We start from the raw sequence: 22,600 nt of genomic DNA on the forward strand, positions 1-22,600 counted from the left end.
AGTTATGCATTTATTAGAATAAATAACAAAATTAATATAAAATCATAAAAAGGTTATGAGCTAGTTAATTGATATTTGCTCGTATTTATAAGCAGGAACGACAATTTCGAATTTTTGAAGCTGAAGTTCGTTAATATCTTTTGAGGTTGTTGGTATTTTTGGTAATGTTTTTGGATTTTTCAATAGTTTTCCTTTTTCATCAATTAGCCTGTCTAATTCAACCCGAAATTGTGCGTATTGCATTTTTCTTTTCTTGACCAATTCTCCTTCTTTAACTAATTCATCATATTGATTCTTTAAACTTTGGAGGTATCTTGTCGATTGGTTTATATTCCCATTTGGATCATCTTCTGTGGATGAACTTTCTTCTTCGCTTCCACTTGATGATTTAGACATCAATGATACTTGAAAAGTGACAGTTTAATATTTGTCACTTTACAAACCTTAATGCGTCAGAAAAAAATTTGAAATGGATTATTCTCAAATCATTTGAATAAAAATTCGGAAACAATAATAAAAATTAAATGGAAAAAACAGCATATTTTCAATATACAGCATTTTCAATTTAAGATTTTGTATTGTATCAAAAATTTATTCTTCAAAATGACTCCAAATAAATCTATTAAAGTTGTGCTTTTAGGCGATTCATCATGCGGAAAAACTTCATTAATTAAAGCATGGATGCTCGAAGATAATCCAACGAAGACGTTAGCAACTGTTGGCGCATCTTTTAGAAGACAATTTGTTGACATCGATGATATACAATACTGTATTGATATTTGGGATACAGCTGGTGATGAAAAATACTCATCAACAATTCCTCTATATTGTAGGAGTGCTTTTGGAGCATTTATAGTTTTTGACGTTACTAGACCAGAGACTTTTAATAGTGTTTCAAAGTGGATTGAGATTCTGAAACAATCTGCAGGTGATGTTCCCTATATACTAATTGGAAATAAGGCTGATCTTGTAGATCGTATTATAGTTACACAAGAACAAGCTAATGAATATGCATCAACATTGAAAGTTGACTATTTTGACACAAGTGCGCTAACAGGACTCAATGTTGAAGATGCTTTCAGTGCTCTTGCAATGGCCGCTGTTCAAGCTTCTAAAGAAGACGTTCAGAGGTCAACCACACAAGATCTTGTAACCCAAGATCTAACAAAGAAGCAGAATAACAAATCAGGTTGTTGTTAATATATTTAATTTTCCTTTCGTTATATATCTATTGCTTTATATTAAAACTATTCAATTTTGTTTTTTATTGTTATATATTGAATTAATAGTTTTCTTTTGATTATCAAATTTAGAGATATTTCTTCAAAATAAAGCGTTGATTTGGGATTCATCTTAAATTTTATGAGGGAATTTATCATCACATTACTAATAAGTATATGACAACAAATTGTTCTCTCCAAAATATTAAATCATGACCATAGATGATGAGCACCTCATAACTATTATATAACACACAGTTTCAACAAACCAGTTAGAATCATCCCATTTTCGTAATGTTTCAAAACTCCCGATTGCAATAATGAATTCACCGATCGTAGGAAACACATCAAAGCTCATTGATAAGCATGGTCTGCATTTCCTTTTATTCTTGATATTAGTTATGATCTGAATGGTAAATTCTGAAGGATTTGCTCCCTAAAAAACGATAAGATGAAAATTTATTGTTGAGGGAAAAAAAATTGTAAATGATTTCTCCATTTCCATTGATATCGGTAACACAACAAGTTCCTGACGATGTCATGGAGTGTGTAGTTATCATTCAAAAACATTTGTTTCAGTCAGTTCAATTGAAAGATCCAACTATTTGCGCATATGCGTTTCAATATTTCATCAAAACAGTCAAATCATGCTCTATCGACCCGATAAATATAGTTATCCGTGCTATTGCAGCACTTCATTTAGCTTCAAAAGTCTGCGAAGAAGCAAAATTACTTAGTCGAATAGTTTACGCTCTAGAAGACTGCAAACTTAAGGAAAATCTCATTTCTTACTTCAACCGTCTTGGAATATACCAACAAATCTTAGATATGGACCCTCAAGTTTTGATTGAATATTCAAAAATTGCAGAACTCGACATCATTCAAGACCTTGAGTTTGATTTTTCTATTGATCTCCCTTACAATTATATCAAAGACTTCACCAATACAGTTATTCATTGGCATTTAAACAAAGAAAATGAATATTATACCAAAATCATTGACGAAACATATAAAACATCACTTATCTTCTTAAATGATTTACAGATGTCATACGTATTCTACAAATTTCCTCCTAAAGTTATTGCACAAACAGCTTTACGCTTATCATTCCATCTTTTACATCTTACACTTCCAGATTTCCGCAATACTCGATGGTACTCACTTCTTACACCAGAATATCCCATACCATTGCTTGACCAATGCACAGATTTATCATATAATTATTTTGTTAAGCGTGGCCTTGACTTTGCAACTCGTAAGAAGCATATTTTCCCGAAGAACTTGCTTATGGAATGGAATGCCCTACCTATTGTCAATCAAATATCAGCAGAACCTCTTTGTCCTCCTCCTCCGTTGAATTTGTTGATAAATTTTACATCATTACACGACGAATTTTCATCTATTTGGTCCGACCATGTTCCCACAATTCCTCCTCCATTGCACAGCGAACTTGAATCCAGTTACAAGGCGTTTTCACAGAATGAATCTAAATCATACCGATCTCCATCAGTTAAGATCACAAAGATCACTAAATTCGGTATAGAACACAAGAGAATCACATTGTGTCCTCAAAATCGAGAGAACATTTCAAATATTCCAACTGCGAGTTTGTTTGTCAACAACGAGGACCTTCTTAACAAAGACCAGGGACAGATCCATGTACAGAAAGATAAAGTCCAGCCTCCAAAAACGAACTATTCGAGTGAAGTTTCTACTCCAACCGAATTTACAGATTTTCTTCAGAACCACAGATAGAAATTTCATATGAATCTCTTTTCATTTACTTGTTTTTGCGGATTTTTTTTTAATTCATCATCATGATTTTATTGTTTAATAAATGTTATGTGTTTATTGTTTTTTTAAATCATCGTTGTTTATCTCTGAGATATTAAATACCCTTACATGCCAGGTATATCCAAAAAAATACATGTCTCCATAATCTTTGTTATATATGATTCCGTTGCTACCGTTGTGGTAGATTCTTTACATAATACCCTACCTATCTCCCATTTGATACAGCAAGTCAAACTCCTTCCATGTTGGCTAAAAGATTTGATGAATTGTCAATATTTCCTATTACTGCTTGTCGTTGCAGCATATACTTTAATAAGCTAATAAGCATTCTATAAAATTGATCATTTTGTTCTCAAACATTTTGGCGGGACTCTAGCGGTTGAAATTTACGACGATTAAAAAATGACTGGATATGAAAAAGGTCCAGTTATCCCTCCACATGATATGCAGAACAACATGGAACCAATAAACACACTTCCTGGCATCCCCGAATATCCAATGGAGTACAATCCTCAGTCTGTACAAGTGAATTTAAAAGCTGCAAAAAAGCAAAAATTCACACCAGAAGAAGATGAAATGCTCAAGCGTGCTGTCGCTCAACATGGAAGCGATTGGAAAATGATTGCTGCTACTTTTCCAAATAGAAATGCGAGACAATGCCGTGACCGTTGGAAAAATTACTTAGCACCTTCAATTTCTCATACTCCATGGACAGCTGAAGAAGATGCTTTACTTGTACAAAAAATTCAAGAATATGGTAGGCAATGGGCAATCATTGCAAAGTTTTTCCCTGGAAGAACAGATATTCATATCAAGAATAGATGGGTTACAATTTCAAATAAGCTTGGAATACCTCAAACTCAACAAATGCAGGTTGATCCAAACGAGATTATACCGGGCGTAACCATTATTGATAATATGATGAAGCAAGAATCACAATAAACTGTATTTTTTTGGAGCTTTTAGAAAAAAATTTTAATTTTACAATTTAATTTTTTTGAGTCTTTTATTCATAATATTCCGCATTTTTATTTATTTCATATAAAATGAAACGCTGGAAAGTTTCATTGGTAGTAAATAAAGAACTGCAAAATATTTTATTTATAAAAAAGATTAGCAAGCGCAACCTTTGTCTTTCTTCTTATCTTCCTTAATATCAATGCCACCTTCCTGACCATTTTCAGAAACAGCATTGTCCTTTAACATCTTGGAGATTGTCATATCGAACAATTGGTTAATACCAGTGCCGGATGAAGCGCTAGTCTCGCAATAAAGAGCACCATTGGCAGCTGCTAAATCTTTAGCACTAGAATCATGAATGACTCTGTCATCATACAAATCAGCCTTATTGCCGCAAATCATTATAACTGATGAATTTTTGAGGTTCTTCTTTAATTCTCCAACCCAATAGTCGACTGATTCGTATGATGGCTGGTTTGTGACGTCGTAGACAATGATGGCAATATTAGCACTACGATAATACATTGGTGCTAAGCCACGATAAACTTCCTGGCCGGCAGTATCCCAAATTCTGAGCTCAAGATTATGGCCTTCGACGACAACGTTCTTTGTAACAAAAGCTGCGCCGATTGTTGGCTTGAGAGACTCAGAGTATTTACCAGTCATGAATCTGTTGATAATTGATGTTTTTCCGACGCCACTATCGCCAAGCAGAACGACCTTTACAACTTCTGGATTCATTAGCCTAAAGTAATTGAATAAAAATTCATAAAAAACCGCAAACCAGAAAATCCGTCAGATCGAAGATTTTGTTTTTATCAAGTCAGCATAAATATGAACAATAAATTTCAGAAGGATTATTCGGTTCGTAGTTTATAAAGTTGTCAAATTTACCCAGATTTTCCTTACTTTTACCACCCCTCTAAAGCTGGGGACACCGCCTATCGTTGGGAGTAGCTATTAAATAGAACCACCAAGGGTATTTTTCGAACTGCTTGTGTAGTGTAGTGGAAACATCCGAAATAATGATTTATTATGCCAAGGTTTGATTCCCATTTAGCCAATTTTTTTCTTTTTTGGATCATGAATTTTTTTTTGGGTCACTATAAGATTTGTTTCATGTTCTAAATCTGCTGCATATGTAATCTATTTTTATTTACCTATTTTTTAAAAATCTATTGGATTGCCAAATTTGAATATATTTAAAATCATAAAAATCCAAAAAAACTATAAATATATGTTTTATGCATAGTGCCGATACTCAAATATCAGATTACTTAGATCCATGAATAATATCCGAATTTTTTTTCTTAAAATTAAACTTCAAAACTTCTTGCAATCTTATTCTTCATCAATTCTAAATTTTTAAAACCATTTTTTAAAATAATTTTGCGTAAATTTTATTCTCATGTTGTTTTAATCGAAAATTGATACATTTTCAAAAAAATAATATTGACTTATGAAATTCATTTTTAAGGTGAAATAGTATTGTTTTTATTAAAGTATATGAATAATATATAAAAAATTAATGAATAATATAAGCAGATTTTTAGTTTACAAAACAAATATGAGCAATGCAATTTCAAACTTTTGCTGGCAATTTCGATATTGCTCAAGTTTGTAGTATTTGTGATAACTATAACATCAGCTTAATCAAAATTCGATTTTTCTTATGAGTTATTGAGAAAATTTGATTGCAATGAGAAGGATTTCGACGTTTTTGATAAACTAAGAGCTGAGCTTTAGGGGTTCAGTTCATTTATGGCTGTAGTTTGATGCGTAGATCTCTTTTTTATTGTAAATTCTTTCAGCATGGAGATCGAGAATGAATCTTTTGAGAACTTTATGATTTTTTACACCCGTAAAGAGGTCCTTCGAGGAAAGATAGTCCAGACTACATGAAGATGTGGGTTAACCAAAAAAATCCGATGGTTTCCCCATATTCATGTAGATCTTCGAAAAAATGAGCACCAAAAAAGCCAAAAAAATAGGCTTTTTATTGGATTTGTACACTAGATCAATAACCTATTTAGGATCTGACACTCTTTTTAGCCAGAGATATGAGGTCCTTTCTAGGAAAACGATCTATTCATCCATAAAAAAATGAATTATCGTTTTCCCCAGAAATTACATGGGGAGTGGTAAAAGTAAGGAAAATCTGGGTACTATCATTAGTAGTAGGATATGATGGATTTAGTGACTTTTTTTGTTACATCTATATATAGACGATGCATTAAAATATATTTATTTATAAATCATTAAAAAAATTAACATTAATTTTAAAATAATTTATTTTTTTATCTTTTATAAAAGAAGCTATATATAGATGATGTCAGATATTCCGCGATTAATTAAACATTGTTTAAATCCTGAATGGGTTAAACTTCAATTTAAAAATGAAGATTGTGAATTATTAAATGAATATGAAAGCCAAAATAAGCTAATGAGGTATAAATATAATGATAAAGAATATTTAATTTCATGGAATCAATGGAGTCATAATCAAAGACCTCATAAACGAGAAGAAGAAATTGAAAATAATGAAATGGAAATCATTGATGACATTAAAGAGGATGGAATTCCTAAATTTTGTAGAAAAACCTTTAGAACTAAGTTAGGAGCATATAAACGTAGAGTATTAAATCCTGAATATCTTAAACATCAATTTAAAAAGGAAGACTGTGAATTATTAAACGCTAATGAATATGAAAATGCTAAATCAAAACTGAGATATAAATATATTGGAAGTGATGAAAGGTGTAAAGACAAAGATAAAGTTTATTCAGTTTCATATAATAACTGGCACACGTTGGGGATAAGAAAACATTTAGGAGATTATAGGAAATGTTCTGAATTCTTTAAATCTAGTATGTACGAGAGAATAAAATAAATCAGATATAATTATTTTCATGAATTAAGGGTTTCGTTTTGCGAAAATTGTCACTTTTATAGCATATTTGTTTTTGGATGTTTTGCGAAACCAAAAAAAAACTATGATATACAATGTGTGTGTAAAGAAAGTACTTTATTTACTAGTTAAAAAATCATTTGGTATTGATCAAGTTATTTTTTCTGGATAAGATATTATATGGATAATTGGATAGAAAATACAATTATATAATCTTGTACCTGGTTTAATTAAGCTAATTGTCATCAGAAACTTGTAATTTTTATGAATTTCAGATTTTCTTTTCATTACTGCTTTTCTTAATAGGTCAAGTTCTTATTTACGTTATAAAGTATGATATTTACAAATATCAAGTTATCGTGTTTTTTGAGAAATTATGAGAAACAAACAAAAATGAAAAAGATAGGAATAGCAATGAATAGTGATGTGGGTATAGAAAATGTAAGAGATATGAATGCAAAGCGACTTATCTTTTGGCATCGGGATTGATCGGGAAATTGGGATCAACTCATTCAATTTTATCCCGATTAATCGGGATAGATTTCAATACTTTACGGATCGGAATGATTTTAGGTGAAGTGAAAATTTAAAAAATTCATATCTTTCTTTATATTTGTTTCTAAGGGTATTCATTTATATAGCATTGAAGTATATATTATTAGGATGTGTAATGCGAATGCAAATTATTATTTTAATTTATAATTAAAATAGCCCAACTTGTAGTATACTATAGTCTCTAGCAATGTACCGTCCAATAAGAAATTAAATCCAATGAAACATACACAACATTCTCCTATATCTTCTGTAGTTGCATATTATATATTCAAACGATTTTTAAATAATGTTTCTATCAAATGTGTAGTGATTCCGTCCCGATTAAAAATTGAGTACTTTCATCCCGATTTATCGGGATAAAATTGAATACTTTTATCCCGATTTCCCGATCAATTCCGATGCCGCCTGGACACACATATTATAAGGCTGTCATTTAAAGCATAATGAAACTATTCCCTTTTCATTTTAATCGAATAAGATAGTAAAGATTTTTGAATTAGCTAGAAACTGATGAGATGTTTTCACAAATCAGATTTTTAATCTCTATAATGCATAATTCACTCAATATCTCAATTTTGATATTGCGAGATATTTTTGCTATCGGTTTCGCAATTTTGACAAAATAGCAAGAGGGTTCTATAAGCATTATTATCAACGTAGAATCTGAATATCATATCAGAAAATGTCGCAAATCTGACATTTACCCGACCAAATAGCAAAAATAATTGAATACTTTTCGCAAAAACTTTAAAAATCGATAAAAATATGAAATATAGATATTAAAGAGACTTTTTATATAATATTCATAAAGATTTTCCAAAAATATGATACCGCAAAATTAAAAAAGTGACGTCTTGAGTGGAGTCAAAGGTCGAAATTGCTAGCTAAATGTTTTTTTAGCGAAATTGCGTATTGTACGTTTTTTTCGCAAAACGAAACCCTTACATGAATAAAAGATTCACTACCATAATGAAATAAAAAATAAAAAAATTTTTAAAAAATCAACTTTAAAAATTCATGTCTTACGAAAAATTAAAACTTAGTTATGTTTATTATTTTATTTTTTTATTTTGTATGAAATGAGCGTCAAAACTAACAACGTTAAAAAATTAGGATTCACAAACGAGGAAATAAAGGATATATTAGAGGAGGTGGGTTATGAAGTTAATAAATATTATTTAAGAAATTGTCAAAAATTTGCCGAGTTATTAAATGATTTTGATTATGATGGAAAAATGAATAAAGATGATGTTATAAATTTCTTATATCCCACATCTGAAGAAGAAAAACCTAAAGAACCTGATGTTTTCCCTGAATATTATGGAGAACAGATTAAAGATGATGAATACAATGAAATTGAAAGACTGAAAAAAATAAGAGATGAAATAGATGAAAAAATTAAGGAATTAAGAGAAGTTGAAAAATATAATGAAAATGAAGTAGAGGGTTTAATGAATATCCCAGCTTCAGAATCAGAAGTTCAGAAATCTCATGAAGAAAGATATAAAAATTATGTCTCAGAATCAACACAAAATTTATTAGATGGTGAAATAGACGAAACACTTTCAGCAGAAGGTACTAAATTTATTCGTAAACATAAGTTACAATTTATTGATAATGAAGAATACCCCTGTATCTTATTTTCACCCCCTCTCGATTCCGAAAAATTCAAAAAAGCTCTTAAAAATGTAACATATGCAACAAATACGATTAAGAAAGAAGATCATGATATTTACACAAATTATTATTTAAATAAATGCACAGATGTTGATAAAGTTTTTGATTTATTAGATAAAATATCAAAAGAAACCATTGGAACCTATAAAATTTTGTGTGATTGTGGTTTCATTGTTGAAGATGCCAATAATGTTTCATATGAAAGAACAGCACCGAAGGAAGACAAAGTTGAAAGGTCTATACCATTCGTTATTAAGCACATAAAAGATATGAAAACTTATAAACATTATATTTATTCATTTATTTCAGAAAAAATGGAAGCAACCCATAAAACATCTTCTCATCATTTTATAGCTATTCATACATTCCTTTTCAAAGTTGTGAAATTAAATAAGACAGGAATTAGATTTAATGTATCAGGGTACGCATTCTTGAGTAAATTAAAATGTATTCGTCACGTCGCGGATGATAAAAATTTATGTGTTCTTAATTCATTTTATGGGCTTTAAAAAATAAAGTTTATTTTTATTTATTTTTTAATTTTTTATTCTTACATAAATGAACAAAAACGGAACAGCTAAAATGAATGATAATCAAATTAGAGCAGAAGGTAGAAGGTTATTTAAACGCTTCTATAACATTCCTGATGGTGTTAATCCTAAAACTCGTAGAAGCTATTTAAATGAAGCAATAGATGCATATGAAGGGTTTGACATTTCATCAGAAAGTGAGAGATTAGCGAGAATGTTAAATGTTAATATTGATTTCTATTATTGTGATCCTCAACCAGAAGACGTGGACATAAATAAGGTAGACTTTCCATTAGTGGAATCAATAATGATAGATCCAGAATTTGAAACAGTAAATATTTTATTAACACAGAGTCCATGTGGAAAACTTCACGCTGACAGAATAACAGACGTAGAAGCACTCACCGGCTATAAAGTTTGTCCATATTGTAAAGAAGAAGTTTATTCTATCTGTGATGACCCAGAAAGGAAAAACCAAAGAAGATTTTTAAAGCATTGTGAGAAATGTAAAGAAAATAATGGAAGATTAATTCAAGACGTTCAGTTGCAAAAGACACAGCAACCATATGCACCACATATTACGAAACAGAAGATATATCAGTGGTTATTAGCTCACAATTTGCAGGAATATTATAAACCGACAAGATATTATATTACTTTTGACTTCGAAACATTAGAGACTAAAGAAGAATTACAACTTTCTGAGTGTGCAACTTTGAACGCTTACTTAAAACCATTCATGGTATCATCAACGGTTAAATTAAACGATAAAACATATACGAGGAATTTTTGCTTAACTTCGAGTGATTCTTTTATTTCTGATTGGATTGAGTTTTTATTTTCAACCTGTTCATTAGTTGTTGAATCAAATATGAGTCAATATGAAGAATTAATGAAGCCGCAAACGGCGGGGACTTTGTCCCATACATTAAATGAAAAACAGAAGGAAGCATTTAAAGAACTTCTAGATGAGGAATTCAATAAAGTGAATATCATATAGGGTGTCCAAAGGTGTGTTTAGCACAAACCTGAATACTGCGAATAGAAATAAACAAGTTACATATATATAAAGTTTATTTAAATATAATCACCATTGGATTCAATCACGCGTTCGCAGCGATCGATCCAGGCTTGAAAGACACGCTTTAAATCATCATGAGAAAATTGCTCAAATTGCTCTCTTACAAAATTTTCAAGATCATCTGGACTCGCGAATTCGCGTCCTTCAGCTCTCTTTTTTAGCGTGCCGAATAAATAAAAGTCAGAGGGTGCAATATCAGGTGAATAAATTGGGTTTGGAACAACTTTGACATTGTTTTCCACCAAGTAATTCATTACCTTATGACTTTTGTGAACTCTTGAATTATCAAAATGAATTGCAAACTTTTGTTTTTGTTGTTTGGATTTCTCAAACTCATCAGAATTGATAATTTGAGTAAGAACATTGTCAATTAGATACTGAGCATTCATCGTATTAGGTTTTTGAAGAATATCAATTGCGATGATGCCATTCACGCCCCAAAAAACCGACAACATCATCATTGGTGTGTCAATTTTTTTCTTCGGGAATGTTTGCGGATTTTCATCCTTCGGGATCCACATGATTTTGGCTTCTGTTGCATATTGAAACCAAGACTCGTCCCCTGTTACTAAAAAGCGAAACTTCTTGGATTGATACGCACCCAATATAGAGAGGAGCTCTTTCGAAGATTGGACTCTAGATTTTTTTTGAACTGAATTAAGGTTGTGCGGAACCCAACGTGTATACGCTAGTTTGTAGTTCAAATAATTGTGCAGATAATAACTGACTGTTGTACGTGGTATCTTTGTCATCTCCTCTATCCTTCTGAGTGATGCTCTTGGGTCTTCATCTAGCGCTTGAAGAATTGCTTTGATTTTTCTTTGATCCGGCGATTTTTTGTCAATTTTTATGATGGGCGCCTTTTTGTTCATGAAGTGATACATCCTAACATGATACGTTACAGTGGAATAACTAGGAGCATCCATACCGAAGCATTTTACCAATGTCTCGTAGATTTTTTTACAGTCTTTGCATTTTTTTGCAAGAGCGAGGATGTTTTCTTTATGATTCATTAAAAAAATGAAAAAAAATCCCGCCAAAATTTCCCGCGAAACCGCCTCTTGTCTCAAAATTCATTTTATATCCCGGCATGGCGCCAAAATACAACATACTCATCATATACATATATTCATATTTTTTATTATATATTTATAATCAGCATATATCTCCTTTAATAGTCTGATATAGAGCGCTGTGCTAAACGCACCTTTGGACACCCTATAGGTTTTAATTCGGGAAAGTTTGATTTAAATTTAATTCTTCATGATTTAAACACTGCAAAATGGAAAATAAAATCAATGCTGGGTTCTTCTTCACAATTTAAGCAAATCATTGTAAAGAAAACAAACGTTCCATATGAATTGAGATTTATTGACATCAGAAATTATATAGCGGGTGGGACATTAGACCAATTCACTCAAGATTTCGGAAACAATAAATCACGTGTTAAATCCTTTTTCCCTTATCAATTCATCACATGGGAAAATTACGAAGAAGAATTATATAAAGTGGAACCATTCACGAAAGATTCATTTTATTCAGCATTAACTCAAGAAACTATATCAGATAGTGATTATCAAATATATCTCAATGATGCTAAAAACTTTAAGAATAGATTAGAATATTTTATTCATTATTGCAATAAAGATGTTGAAATTATGATTGACCCAATTGATAAAATTATTGAAGAAACATTTGTTTATAAAATTGATATGCTTCATAATCTTTCTTTATCATCGAATGCTTCAATGATTTGTTACGCTTTAGCATATAAAGACTTTAATCCTAATGAAAAATATCCTGAGGAAGAGATAGAATCAAGTTTTGAATTAATGAAAAAGTATTGGAAATATAAAATTGAATCATATAAGAAACAAGATGAAAAAGCAGAAAGAGATACTAAAAATAATGTTTCAATGGATGATTTTCAATACTATCACGATTTAATCCTTTCATCTAAATGCAAAATGTGTGGTAAAGCGTTTACATATGCAAATAAACCAACATTGGATAGAATCGATAATGAAAAACCACATACTAAAGAAAATTGTCAGTTAATGTGTTGTTATTGCAATGTCGTGAAATCAAATAAAGATGAAGATGTTCAACGTTTAAGAATCAATTTAAGAAATTATGCATTAAAAAATAATTTACCAATGACTTTAGATTCAGTTGAAGCTTATCACATTCTCCGTAATGGAATTACTGGTGGTTTATCAAATGTTCAACATAGAGAAAATCTTGAAGGAATCACGCACATTAATAAACTTTCATATAATCCAGAAACTAAAACTGTATCAAATGAGGACACCACCAACATCATGACTCATTTCGTTGGTGTTGATTTTAATTCATTATATCCTTCATCATTTTCATCTAATCCTCATGATTTCATTCAATATACTGACCATAAAATGTATATGCCGGGAAGATTGAATGGTGTTATCATTTGTGATACAACAACAAAGAAAGCAAAAGCACTGGGAATTATTAGAAAGAAAAATACTTTATTCGTGGCTGAAGTAAAGGGTCACATTGATGAAAAATACATTAATGATTACATAAACTTTTTACCGATAATAAGAAACTTAGATATTATCACAGATGAAAAAACAATTGGCAGTTTTATGTATAATTACATGAAATCAAACAATCTACCAGTTGACCAGAAACAGAGGAAATTAACTCAGTTAGCATCAACACACAACCAATATCAACCATTTTCTTCTTATTATCTTTGGTATCTAATAGACAGATTTCATTTTATCATGATGATATTCAATCAATTTTAACATTTACTAAAAACACTTGTTTTAATGAATTTGCGAACGAATTTATGAACGAAAGACAAAAGGCTGAATTAGAAGGAAATAAAGGAAAAAGTTTATTTTGCAAGATTTCGCTTAATGGATCATATGGTTATGATGCAATGAATACACAAAATTACACAAAGACTAAAATAATGAATGCACAGAAGGCACGCGTTGCATGTATGTCAAATAAGTTTAAAAACATAAGAGAAATAGGTGAAGATACATATCAAGTGATGCTTAAAGATAGATTTTATAGATGTGATACATGTTTACAAGAGGCATTCTTCACTTTAGATAACGCTAAATACTGGTATTTGGTTTTCATTTATGATTTTATGTATAAATGCATGAATGTTAATCGTTTTCATTTCATTGAAGGTGATACTGATTCATCTTATTGGGCAATCGCTGGTGATCCAAATCTTCCTAACATTCAAGCATTTCAAGCAATTGTTACCGATAAACAATTTTATGATAAAAACATTTTCAAATTCGCACCATTTGATTTCTTCAGTTTTGATGAGAAATTTAAACCTAAATTAAAGAATAAAGCTGAAGAAAAAGCACATGAGAAGAAGTTATTGGGTTTAGCAATTGAGAAACAAGGTGATAACATGGTTGCTTTATGCCCTAAGTGTTATACATCATTCAACGGTTCAATTGATGGACGTGATTTTAAAAAGATTGCACAAAAAATGAAAGGTGTTAGTTTACGACAAAATAAACAATTAACACCTAAAAATTATTTGGATATAATAAATGATAAAGTGATATTTGATGGTCAGAATATTAATTTACAACTTAAAAACGGGTCAATGACTCGCTTAACAATCGGTAAGACTGCATTAACAGGAGCACACACTAAGGCTGTATGTTGTGAAAATGGATGTTGTATGCCATTTATTTAATACAATTTAAAAACGTAGGGGTTGAGTCATGAATTTAAAATTTTATTTTTAATAAAATGCCACAGAAGAGACAAAAGGAACCGAATAGATTTATACCAAATGGTTTTAACTTTCAGATTCCAAATAATCAACCGCAACGAATTTTTCAAATCCCACCACAACGTCAACGACCACCACCACCACAACGTCAACGGAGAAGAACATTCACCCCTGAAGAAAGAAATTTCAATAATTTGATGCGTCAACAAAATCAAGGTTTGAGATTTTATCTGGGCAGTAATGGTATACATATAAGGCATCCAAATTTAGATAGAAGATATACCGCTGAGATTCATATTTTACCTAATAATACGGTTAATTTTGCTGGATTTTATGATCATCATCAGGAAATCTGGACTCCACCATTTGATACCGTTTTAGAAGGAGGAACCGTTAATGATGCGATTCAATATGTAAATAATGGTTTTGATACTATGATTCAAAGAGGTGGGCACCCTTAAAACATTTATTTTATTTTTATATAAATGGATAACGCAGATTTAGAAAATTTAATTGATGATTTAGTACTTAATCAAAATTTTCTTAATTATTATGAATTAAAATCATATCTCCAAAAACATAATAAAATATAACGGGTGATGATATGGATTATTATTATTCGTATTATAAAAATGAAATTTTGAAATATCATGATAAAATAATTTCTGAAATTAAAGACAAAATTAAAAATAATGAATATACAAAGGGAAAAACTAAATCACAACTTAAACAGTTGAAAGATTTCAAAAATAAAGTATTAACAGAAGAAGATATTGATGAATTATATAAATTATATAATCCTGAGCCGCAAAAGCCAAAGGAACAAAAACAAAAGAAGAAAAAGCCGAAAACAACACCAAAAGAGAAAGTAGCAAATGTTCAACAGCTAAAGGTGCAAAACACCCAGGTCCTTCAGACCATAAATGAAGCACAAGCTTTAATTTATGATTCATTAGTTAAACCATATTCAGCCCGACTTTTAAATGAAGATCAACTTTTGGAATTCATTCTTCAACATAAACTCGAAGCGGGAAAGTATATCAAACCTTTATATACAGCATATTTAAAACAAATGAATAGAATACATCCAGAATTAATGAAAGGAAAATCAACAACTAAAACTTCATCATCCAAAATCAAAGCAGATAAAATTAAACCACCTGCAATACCAAAACCTCCAACGACAGTACATCCTCCTTCAGTTAATCCTTCATCATTCACTTTATTATATCCATTTCAAACATTAAAGAAGCAAAAAGATTTTAAAAAGGATTTCAAGATATTAAATAAACCAATTGACCCGAAAATTCAACCGTTAAAGGAAAAATTTAGTCGCCCTTCATTTGCTCCATATCCATATTCATACGAAATCGATCATCTGGAATATTCAAAAGGAAAAGTTACTTATTTATTTGCCATTAACATTAACACTAGATATTTATATTGCATTCCAGTGAAAGGGAAAACAGAACAGGAAACAAGAAGAGCTATTCAATACTTACTAGATCATGAAAGAGTAGATAATATCAGGGGTGATGGTGATAAAGGATTTCAGGCAGCTATGGCTCATTATTTCCCACAAATTAATTTTTACTTCTCATCTTCTCCATATACGTTTCATAATAAAATAGTTGATGCGGTAATGAGAACTCTTAGAGATGCGTTAGGGGTTAACGGTCAGATATACTGGGATGGAAATCATGACTCCATCATACAGCAGTTAGTATATTATTACAATAATACATGGCATAGAACTATAAACATGAAACCAGTGGAAATGAAAAATGATATTTCAAAAGAATGGGAATATATTAGAAAGCAAATGGAAAGGTTAAATGATGTTAAACGTGAACAAATTAATTCGGGGCTCATGAATTTTAAACAAGGGGATAAAGTTTTGATTCATCTCGATTATGGAAAAACTAATAAATCAATGACAAAAAGAAGACGAAGATTTGACACAATAACTGAATTTGTTAGATATATTAACGGCAATGCATTAGTTGAAGTTGACAATAAATTAATAGAAATTCCGATTTATTTTATTACTCCATTATATTTAAATAATATTTAATTTTTTTATTTCGTAAGAAATGAGTGACAACGAAGCATCCAAGAGTCCTGATTCAATTAAGATTCAGAGTCCAGACGATGAATATAAAAAGAAACTAAACAGAATTAAATCAAAAATATGCTATTACAAAAAGAAGCTGGAATGCGGCGGGGCTGATGTCCATAAAACTAAAGTAATTGAAAACGATAAAGAGAGGAAAGAAATAATCGAAAAATTAGAAACTTACCGTTCAATCCTTAAACTGAGTGAAGCAAAAATAAAAGAATTTAATAGAATAAATAAATTGATTGGAAGAGATGAATTTAATAAAGATGAATTTTTAAACTCTATCCAAATTTAATTTTTATTCCTCTTCGACAACGTCTCTTCGAGACGCTGAACCCTTCTGGGTTCTTCTTTCCATCATTACTGCATAACCGCATCTTCTCGGTTTTCGTGGTTTGTTGTTTTTAATTCGTTCTTGCATCATTTTTATCATTTCCTCCCTTGTTATGATTCGTGGTAAATTTTGAGCTTGTGGGGTATCCATTTATATAAAAATAAAATTTTGTTATCAGTTATTTTATCATCATTTTATTAAGTTCATCTTTAGTTAATTTGAATGGATTCGCTAATGTTCCACCTTGAGCCACAACACTTGCCCCGGCTAATTGTGAAGAACCTGGGATAAGTACTCCATGAAATGATTTCATTGGTATCATTAATTTAGAAATAGTTGGCTTAATTAATTTTGTCATTTATGATAAAAATAAAATTGCATAATTTAAATTTTCTCATTTTCTCATTTTCTCATTTCTCATTTTCTCATTTTCTCATTTTTCTCTTTTTTCATTCTGTTTTGGTTTCAGTAACTTTAATTTTAACTTTGAATCAAATATTGGGTTTCCATCTTTATCTCTTCCAATAACACCATATGGTAGAATCTTCATTTATACTAAAATAAAAATTTAAATTATGCCGTTCTAAAGTTTGTGAAACAAACATTGAGCGTTCATTGAACGCGAAACCATGCATAAACTGTCATATAAGGTGGCATATAATCTTCACCCGAGCCTGTTGGATTTGTTGTGAAAGTATGGACATGATTTCCTCCTGGTTCAGTTGGTCGAAAAGTCTTTTTGCTGAATTGTTATAAGATGGAGATAAAACGTCATTGCCAGCTTTATAGTCTGAGTTGTATAATGGGTGGTCTCTTAATGAGTGGATATGGTCGCCAGAAAAGTTTGTCGTTCCTGTATGAGTGTGCGCAGGTAAGTTTGCTTCTTTAATTTTCTTTGAGCCTCCTGTTTGCTTTGAAGAGTTAGCACAGTATAAGAATTTATCTACAATCTGCTGCCATGTACCGAAACCGAATACATCAGCTGGATTTGTTGAATTCATTGATGTATATATTGAACCAATGGGGTAAATCATCTCAAGAATTGTATTTAATCCATTATGAATATTGAATTTATTATATAATATTGAAACTAGGCGAGTATTTAAAACTGGTCTTGTTATCAATATTAACGTATTATTTTTGAAAATTGCTTTTCTAACATCTTGAAATTTTGTGATTTCAGACCAAGTTCTACCATCATTACTGATATTTACTAAATCACCACATCCTAAAGCGATGAAATACCCATCAATATAAAATAAATTAGTAAATCTATAATTTCGAGTAAATTTTGGAGTGAATGAATAAACCAATTCCCAACTTGGTGTTTTCTCTGGATCCTGTGAAAAATCTTGTGATAAATAAATATGTCTGTTATAACTCACAGGATATGAATAGACCATACCACCTGAAACGAGAACATAAACATTTGACCCATAACATAAAGCTTCAATGTCTCCATCAGCTTGAAAAATTTGTTCAAATTGACCTTGTGGTATTGAAGATGATCTATAAATTTTATGATTTTGTAGGATAAAATACATACCGTTAGTGTAATACCACTTAATTGTATAATCAATTTCCAAATCTGATGACATCATACTAAACATATAATAATTTATTCCATCCTCACTAATGAAAATTTGATTGACTTCATAAATTAGTACCCATTTATTATTAACGCATCTAATAGGATTATTTGGATATTTAAATTTAGCATCTTGATTTAAATTACATTTGAACCATTGGATACAATCGAATGAATAACAAGGGCAAAAATCATCTCCAACCGTTATCATTCCCATAAATTTACCGTTATTATATTCAACATATAAAATTCTTGGATTAATGATTGGCTTTCGTGTATCAGGATTCCAAACAGATGGAGTAAATGATTCATAGTTTTTAAAATCATTTGTTTTAAAATAATAAAGCACTCCAGCTGTATAAAATAAATACATGGTCACTCCATCATAACATATCCATTCAAAAGAATCTATATCAAAGGTTTTATCTGATGATTTCATAAAATTTAAAAATGGTGGAGTAAAATAGACCTCTGATTGTTTTATTTCTTCATTAACAAATGATATATCAGCTTTCTTTGCTAACTCAGTATTAATGAATGAAATAACTTTTTCCTTATCTGCTTTCTTCTCTAACTCATCGTTAACATAAGTTTTATCTGCTTTAAGGTCTAAACATCCTGAAACCCATTCTGTATCAGCTTTAACTTTAAAAGTCTCCAATGTCCATTCATGATACCATTCAACCTTTTCTTTAATTTCATTATCTTTTTCATCAACATAAACCAAATTTGCCTTCTTATTTAACTCACTATCCACGTATTCCTTATCTGCTTTCTTCTCTAACTCACTATCCACGTATTCCTTATCTGCTTTCTTCATTAACTCACTATCCACATATTCCTTATCCACCTTCTTCATATGTCATTTAGGAAACCTTCTATGAATTCCTCATTTAAATTAAATCTTCCAATCTTCAAAAATTTTAGGAAATGCATTTAATGTAATATCTCTGTTCTTCTGGTGGAATTGATGTTATATCATCCGTTTTCCTTTAATTTTTGAATTCAGAATAAAATTTCTTTTATATATTGATATCACTGCGCCACCTTTGCAAACGAATTCGAAACGGTCATTTTCATACTATCTCCAAATCTCCATATTTCAACCTTTGCGTTTGTTCTACCGTCTTTGAATTATATGCATATATGGCGTATGTAATGGTCTGAAGGACCTGGGTGCTTTGCGCCTTAAGTTGCTGTGGTTGCTGTTGTTTAATCATTTATTATGATTTAAAAATAAATATTTAATCCGTTATCTCATCAGCTATTTTCTCTATTTGAAATTGCCATAATATTTCATTCATGAATTCTAAATCACAATCAAATAGGTCAGTTATTCTAAATTTAATATTTGATAAATCTTTTGAATGAAGAATAAATGAATTCCCAGATAATTGAAACGGATATGATAAAGAAAATGTGTTTAAGTTGATAGATAAAAGTTTTGTATTGATGGGTAAGAGTTAGGGTCTAATGTGATGTGAAAATCTCATTGGGGTATTAACTTTATCACATTTGATTAAAATGAAATTGGAACCAGTGTCAGAATACAAAACATCCCCAACATCTTTTTCAAAATTTAATATCCCCAACAATGAACGAAGATGAGGAGTACAAAATTTAATTTTCAGCGGAAATTTAATAAGGTTATTTATTTCATCAAGTTCAAAAAGTTTATCAGGTTTTGATTTAAAATTTTCTTCATACCATACGATAAATGATTCATTTAAATAACTTAAAATCATGTTAATATCCCATTTCGCTATCACATTATTTATATACATATCATACATTTTTTCAAGGTCATCTTTAATAAATGATATATAATCTGAAGGGTCTAAAAGAATGGGATTAAATTTACAACTCACAGAAACGAGAGTAACATTATAAATTCCGCTAACTGTTAAATTTAATTCACAGTTATTATTCGAAAATAATATTGATAATTGACATTTTTTATTACGATTAAAAATATGGTAAAGCGTTATTTTCCAGTGATAAATAAAACTAGAATAAGATTACCTCAAGAATTCATAAATTCAACGAATAAGAAATTCATTCATGTTATAAATTTTAGTGTTTTCAGAAAATATGAGTCAGTGTCATATTCATCAACGGGTTATATTTCACTTCATTCAAATTTAGTTCAATCAAACCCATATAATGACCATTTCATAAGATTTTCAGATGGTATTAAAAATGTAATTGATAGATTAAAATATGAACAGATTGACAATATCGAATTTTTGGAATTTTGGTTTAAATATCCCGATGGAAAAAAGATTGAAGTTAAAGATAAAGCTGATACTATAACAAACAATTACAATGACCGATCCGGATAGTGGGGAACAAAAAGAAATAAAACAAACGATAGAAACTGGTGAAAGGTCATTATTATTGATTATGATTCAAAGGATTATTATTCGATAATGTTAATGCTTGAATATTAAATAGCCTTAACAAAGAATTTTTCAAGTGATATTTTATATTCATCAACTATTCATTATAAATATCATTATATGTTAAATGAAGTTCAGTTGTTGTTCCGTTCTTTGATATCTAATTGTGCTAATATCCTTTATAGGATTTATTTTTGCAACTGTTCCGCAGCATGAAACCTCATCATCTATGAAAAATTGAATCTTAACGTCTGAATCTTGAACATCACAAAGAATGGCGATAATGTGAATTAATGATTCATAAGGTAAAATAATTAAACCGGATTGATCAATTAAATTTATTATTGAATCATAATTATTAATTATTATATCACGGTAAATTTCATTAATTCAGAATTAATGTCTATTTTATATGGGTTCTCGATGTTTGATGAAAGAGGCGGGGGGTATGTTGGATAAGTGGAATTTCAACAGGTTCTTTACCGGGTTCAGATAAAATGATTGGGTCTCCATCTTCTTTATTTTGCTTCCTCCTTTTTCGGTAAGTCACGAGTTAATAAATTTGGTTGAGTTGCTGACCTTGTTAATTCAGGGCTAACATTAACTTTAACATTTTGAATAATTCGTGATTTATCATCATTTACGTTATAACCAACCATAATCTCTGCTTTTGCGTTAGTGTTCTTTTGACTAGTGAAACGTCTTCTCATTTATAATCGAATAAAAAAAATATATTTAAACTTTTATTTTATTTGCTGGAACTTTTGAATCTATTATTCCCTGTATTTGTTCATGAAGTTGATTTTTAGCTGTTTCATCGAAATTAATAGACCGAATATATTCATTAATTGCATTCTTATAATCATCTGATTTCTCAAATTTTCTTTATCTGATTCCTTAACTAAATCATAAGTTAAACCTCGTTGCTGATATAATGGTTTCTTAATTAAATCTTTGAATGCTTGAGATAAAGCACCCGATGCAATTCTTGCTACTAAATTGGTTGGAATTGCTGTTTAAGTTCATCTTTAACATTTGCGAAAACTGGATCGAATAAAGCAACTTTAAAGAATTTCTTAGCTGAAATTTCCGGTCTAATATTTGCATATTGACCATCAAACTGGTTAGAATATCGTGGTAATCCATCCGGTCCCTCTTCAATAGCATTTAATTCTTCATTGAAATAAGAATATGGATTATGACGGTATGAATTAATTGGACCATTTTCACCTTCTCCAATGTATTGTTTAACAGCTTTTCCATTTTCATCAAATTGCATAGGATAACGTTCATTATATGCTTTACGTTTAGGATAATCAGATATAGTTAATTTATAACCATTTATGACTTTAATATTACCTTGACCATCAGTAATGAAATCTTCATTTATACCATCAGGTTTTCCATTTGGACCCGTAATGTCTGCTTCGTGTGCTTCCCAATTTGGACCTTGACGTTTGGCATATGCTTGAGCTTCTGGTAATGTTAAAACGTTTCTCATTTGTTTAACATCTTTTTGAAGACCAGCAACAATATGAACTAATTCTTTCATTCCATCAGGAACTTTCATAGTTCTATTATATGCACCCCTTTTGTTTGTCCCTTGTTTTAATGGAACCTGTAGAAGATTTGCTATTTCTGTCATGTTTAATTATAAATAAAAAATAAAAATTAA

The 22,600-nt window shown here is 30.2% G+C and overlaps 7 protein-coding genes and 4 pseudogenes across 11 annotated transcripts, besides 7 other annotated features; 6 read left to right on the forward strand and 5 right to left on the reverse strand.

Moving 5' to 3' along the window:
- Positions 1 to 28: 28 nt before the first annotated feature.
- TVAGG3_1014480 (uncharacterized protein) lies at positions 29 to 410 on the reverse strand (the record flags this gene model as incomplete). Its single annotated transcript, XM_001318862.1, has 1 exon — positions 61 to 396. The coding sequence occupies one exon, from the start codon at positions 394 to 396 to the stop codon at positions 61 to 63; it is 336 nt and encodes a 111-aa protein (XP_001318897.1).
- A 193-nt stretch (positions 411 to 603) lies between these two features.
- TVAGG3_1014490 (GTPase protein) lies at positions 604 to 1,506 on the forward strand (the record flags this gene model as incomplete). The annotated part of the gene is made up of 1 exon (XM_001318861.1): positions 604 to 1,200. The coding sequence occupies one exon, from the start codon at positions 604 to 606 to the stop codon at positions 1,198 to 1,200; it is 597 nt and encodes a 198-aa protein (XP_001318896.1).
- A 187-nt stretch (positions 1,507 to 1,693) lies between these two features.
- Positions 1,694 to 3,024, forward strand: TVAGG3_1014500 (cyclin domain-containing protein; the record flags this gene model as incomplete). Its single annotated transcript, XM_001318860.1, has 1 exon — positions 1,707 to 2,975. One exon carries the CDS (start codon positions 1,707 to 1,709, stop codon positions 2,973 to 2,975), a length of 1,269 nt encoding a protein of 422 aa, XP_001318895.1.
- A 392-nt stretch (positions 3,025 to 3,416) lies between these two features.
- TVAGG3_1014510 (RNA polymerase II transcription regulator recruiter MYB21) lies at positions 3,417 to 3,956 on the forward strand (the record flags this gene model as incomplete). The annotated part of the gene is made up of 1 exon (XM_001318859.1): positions 3,417 to 3,956. One exon carries the CDS (start codon positions 3,417 to 3,419, stop codon positions 3,954 to 3,956), a length of 540 nt encoding a protein of 179 aa, XP_001318894.1.
- Positions 3,957 to 4,057: 101 nt separating this feature from the next.
- TVAGG3_1014520 (small Rab GTPase RabD2) lies at positions 4,058 to 4,732 on the reverse strand (the record flags this gene model as incomplete). The annotated part of the gene is made up of 1 exon (XM_001318858.2): positions 4,128 to 4,715. One exon carries the CDS (start codon positions 4,713 to 4,715, stop codon positions 4,128 to 4,130), a length of 588 nt encoding a protein of 195 aa, XP_001318893.1.
- Positions 4,733 to 7,357: 2,625 nt separating this feature from the next.
- Positions 7,358 to 7,423: a mobile genetic element.
- A 348-nt stretch (positions 7,424 to 7,771) lies between these two features.
- Positions 7,772 to 7,858: a mobile genetic element.
- Positions 7,859 to 8,444: 586 nt separating this feature from the next.
- Positions 8,445 to 8,943: a mobile genetic element.
- Positions 8,944 to 10,641: 1,698 nt separating this feature from the next.
- Positions 10,642 to 10,669: a terminal%2Cinverted (terminal inverted repeat of Mariner transposon ID:TVAGG3_1014560).
- Positions 10,642 to 11,946: a mobile genetic element.
- On the reverse strand, positions 10,722 to 11,850 carry TVAGG3_1014570 (annotated as a pseudogene). Its single transcript has one exon. A coding segment is annotated over exon 1 (1,129 nt).
- Positions 11,919 to 11,946: a terminal%2Cinverted (terminal inverted repeat of Mariner transposon ID:TVAGG3_1014560).
- Positions 11,947 to 12,023: 77 nt separating this feature from the next.
- On the forward strand, positions 12,024 to 14,446 carry TVAGG3_1014580 (annotated as a pseudogene). Its single transcript has one exon. A coding segment is annotated over exon 1 (2,423 nt).
- A 56-nt stretch (positions 14,447 to 14,502) lies between these two features.
- TVAGG3_1014590 (uncharacterized protein) lies at positions 14,503 to 14,946 on the forward strand (the record flags this gene model as incomplete). The annotated part of the gene is made up of 1 exon (XM_001318857.1): positions 14,503 to 14,946. One exon carries the CDS (start codon positions 14,503 to 14,505, stop codon positions 14,944 to 14,946), a length of 444 nt encoding a protein of 147 aa, XP_001318892.1.
- An 875-nt stretch (positions 14,947 to 15,821) lies between these two features.
- Positions 15,822 to 22,600: part of a mobile genetic element that runs on past the window's edge.
- Positions 16,579 to 16,899, forward strand: TVAGG3_1014610 (uncharacterized protein; the record flags this gene model as incomplete). Its single annotated transcript, XM_051254632.1, has 1 exon — positions 16,579 to 16,899. The coding sequence occupies one exon, from the start codon at positions 16,579 to 16,581 to the stop codon at positions 16,897 to 16,899; it is 321 nt and encodes a 106-aa protein (XP_051080206.1).
- Positions 17,551 to 19,746, reverse strand: TVAGG3_1014620 (annotated as a pseudogene). The gene has a single exon. A coding segment is annotated over exon 1 (2,196 nt).
- On the reverse strand, positions 21,674 to 22,570 carry TVAGG3_1014630 (annotated as a pseudogene). The gene has a single exon. A coding segment is annotated over exon 1 (897 nt).

This window comes from Trichomonas vaginalis, chromosome I, assembly GCF_026262505.1.
Source record: "Trichomonas vaginalis G3 chromosome I, whole genome shotgun sequence".
In the NCBI taxonomy this organism is placed as follows: Eukaryota; Parabasalia; order Trichomonadida; family Trichomonadidae; genus Trichomonas; species Trichomonas vaginalis.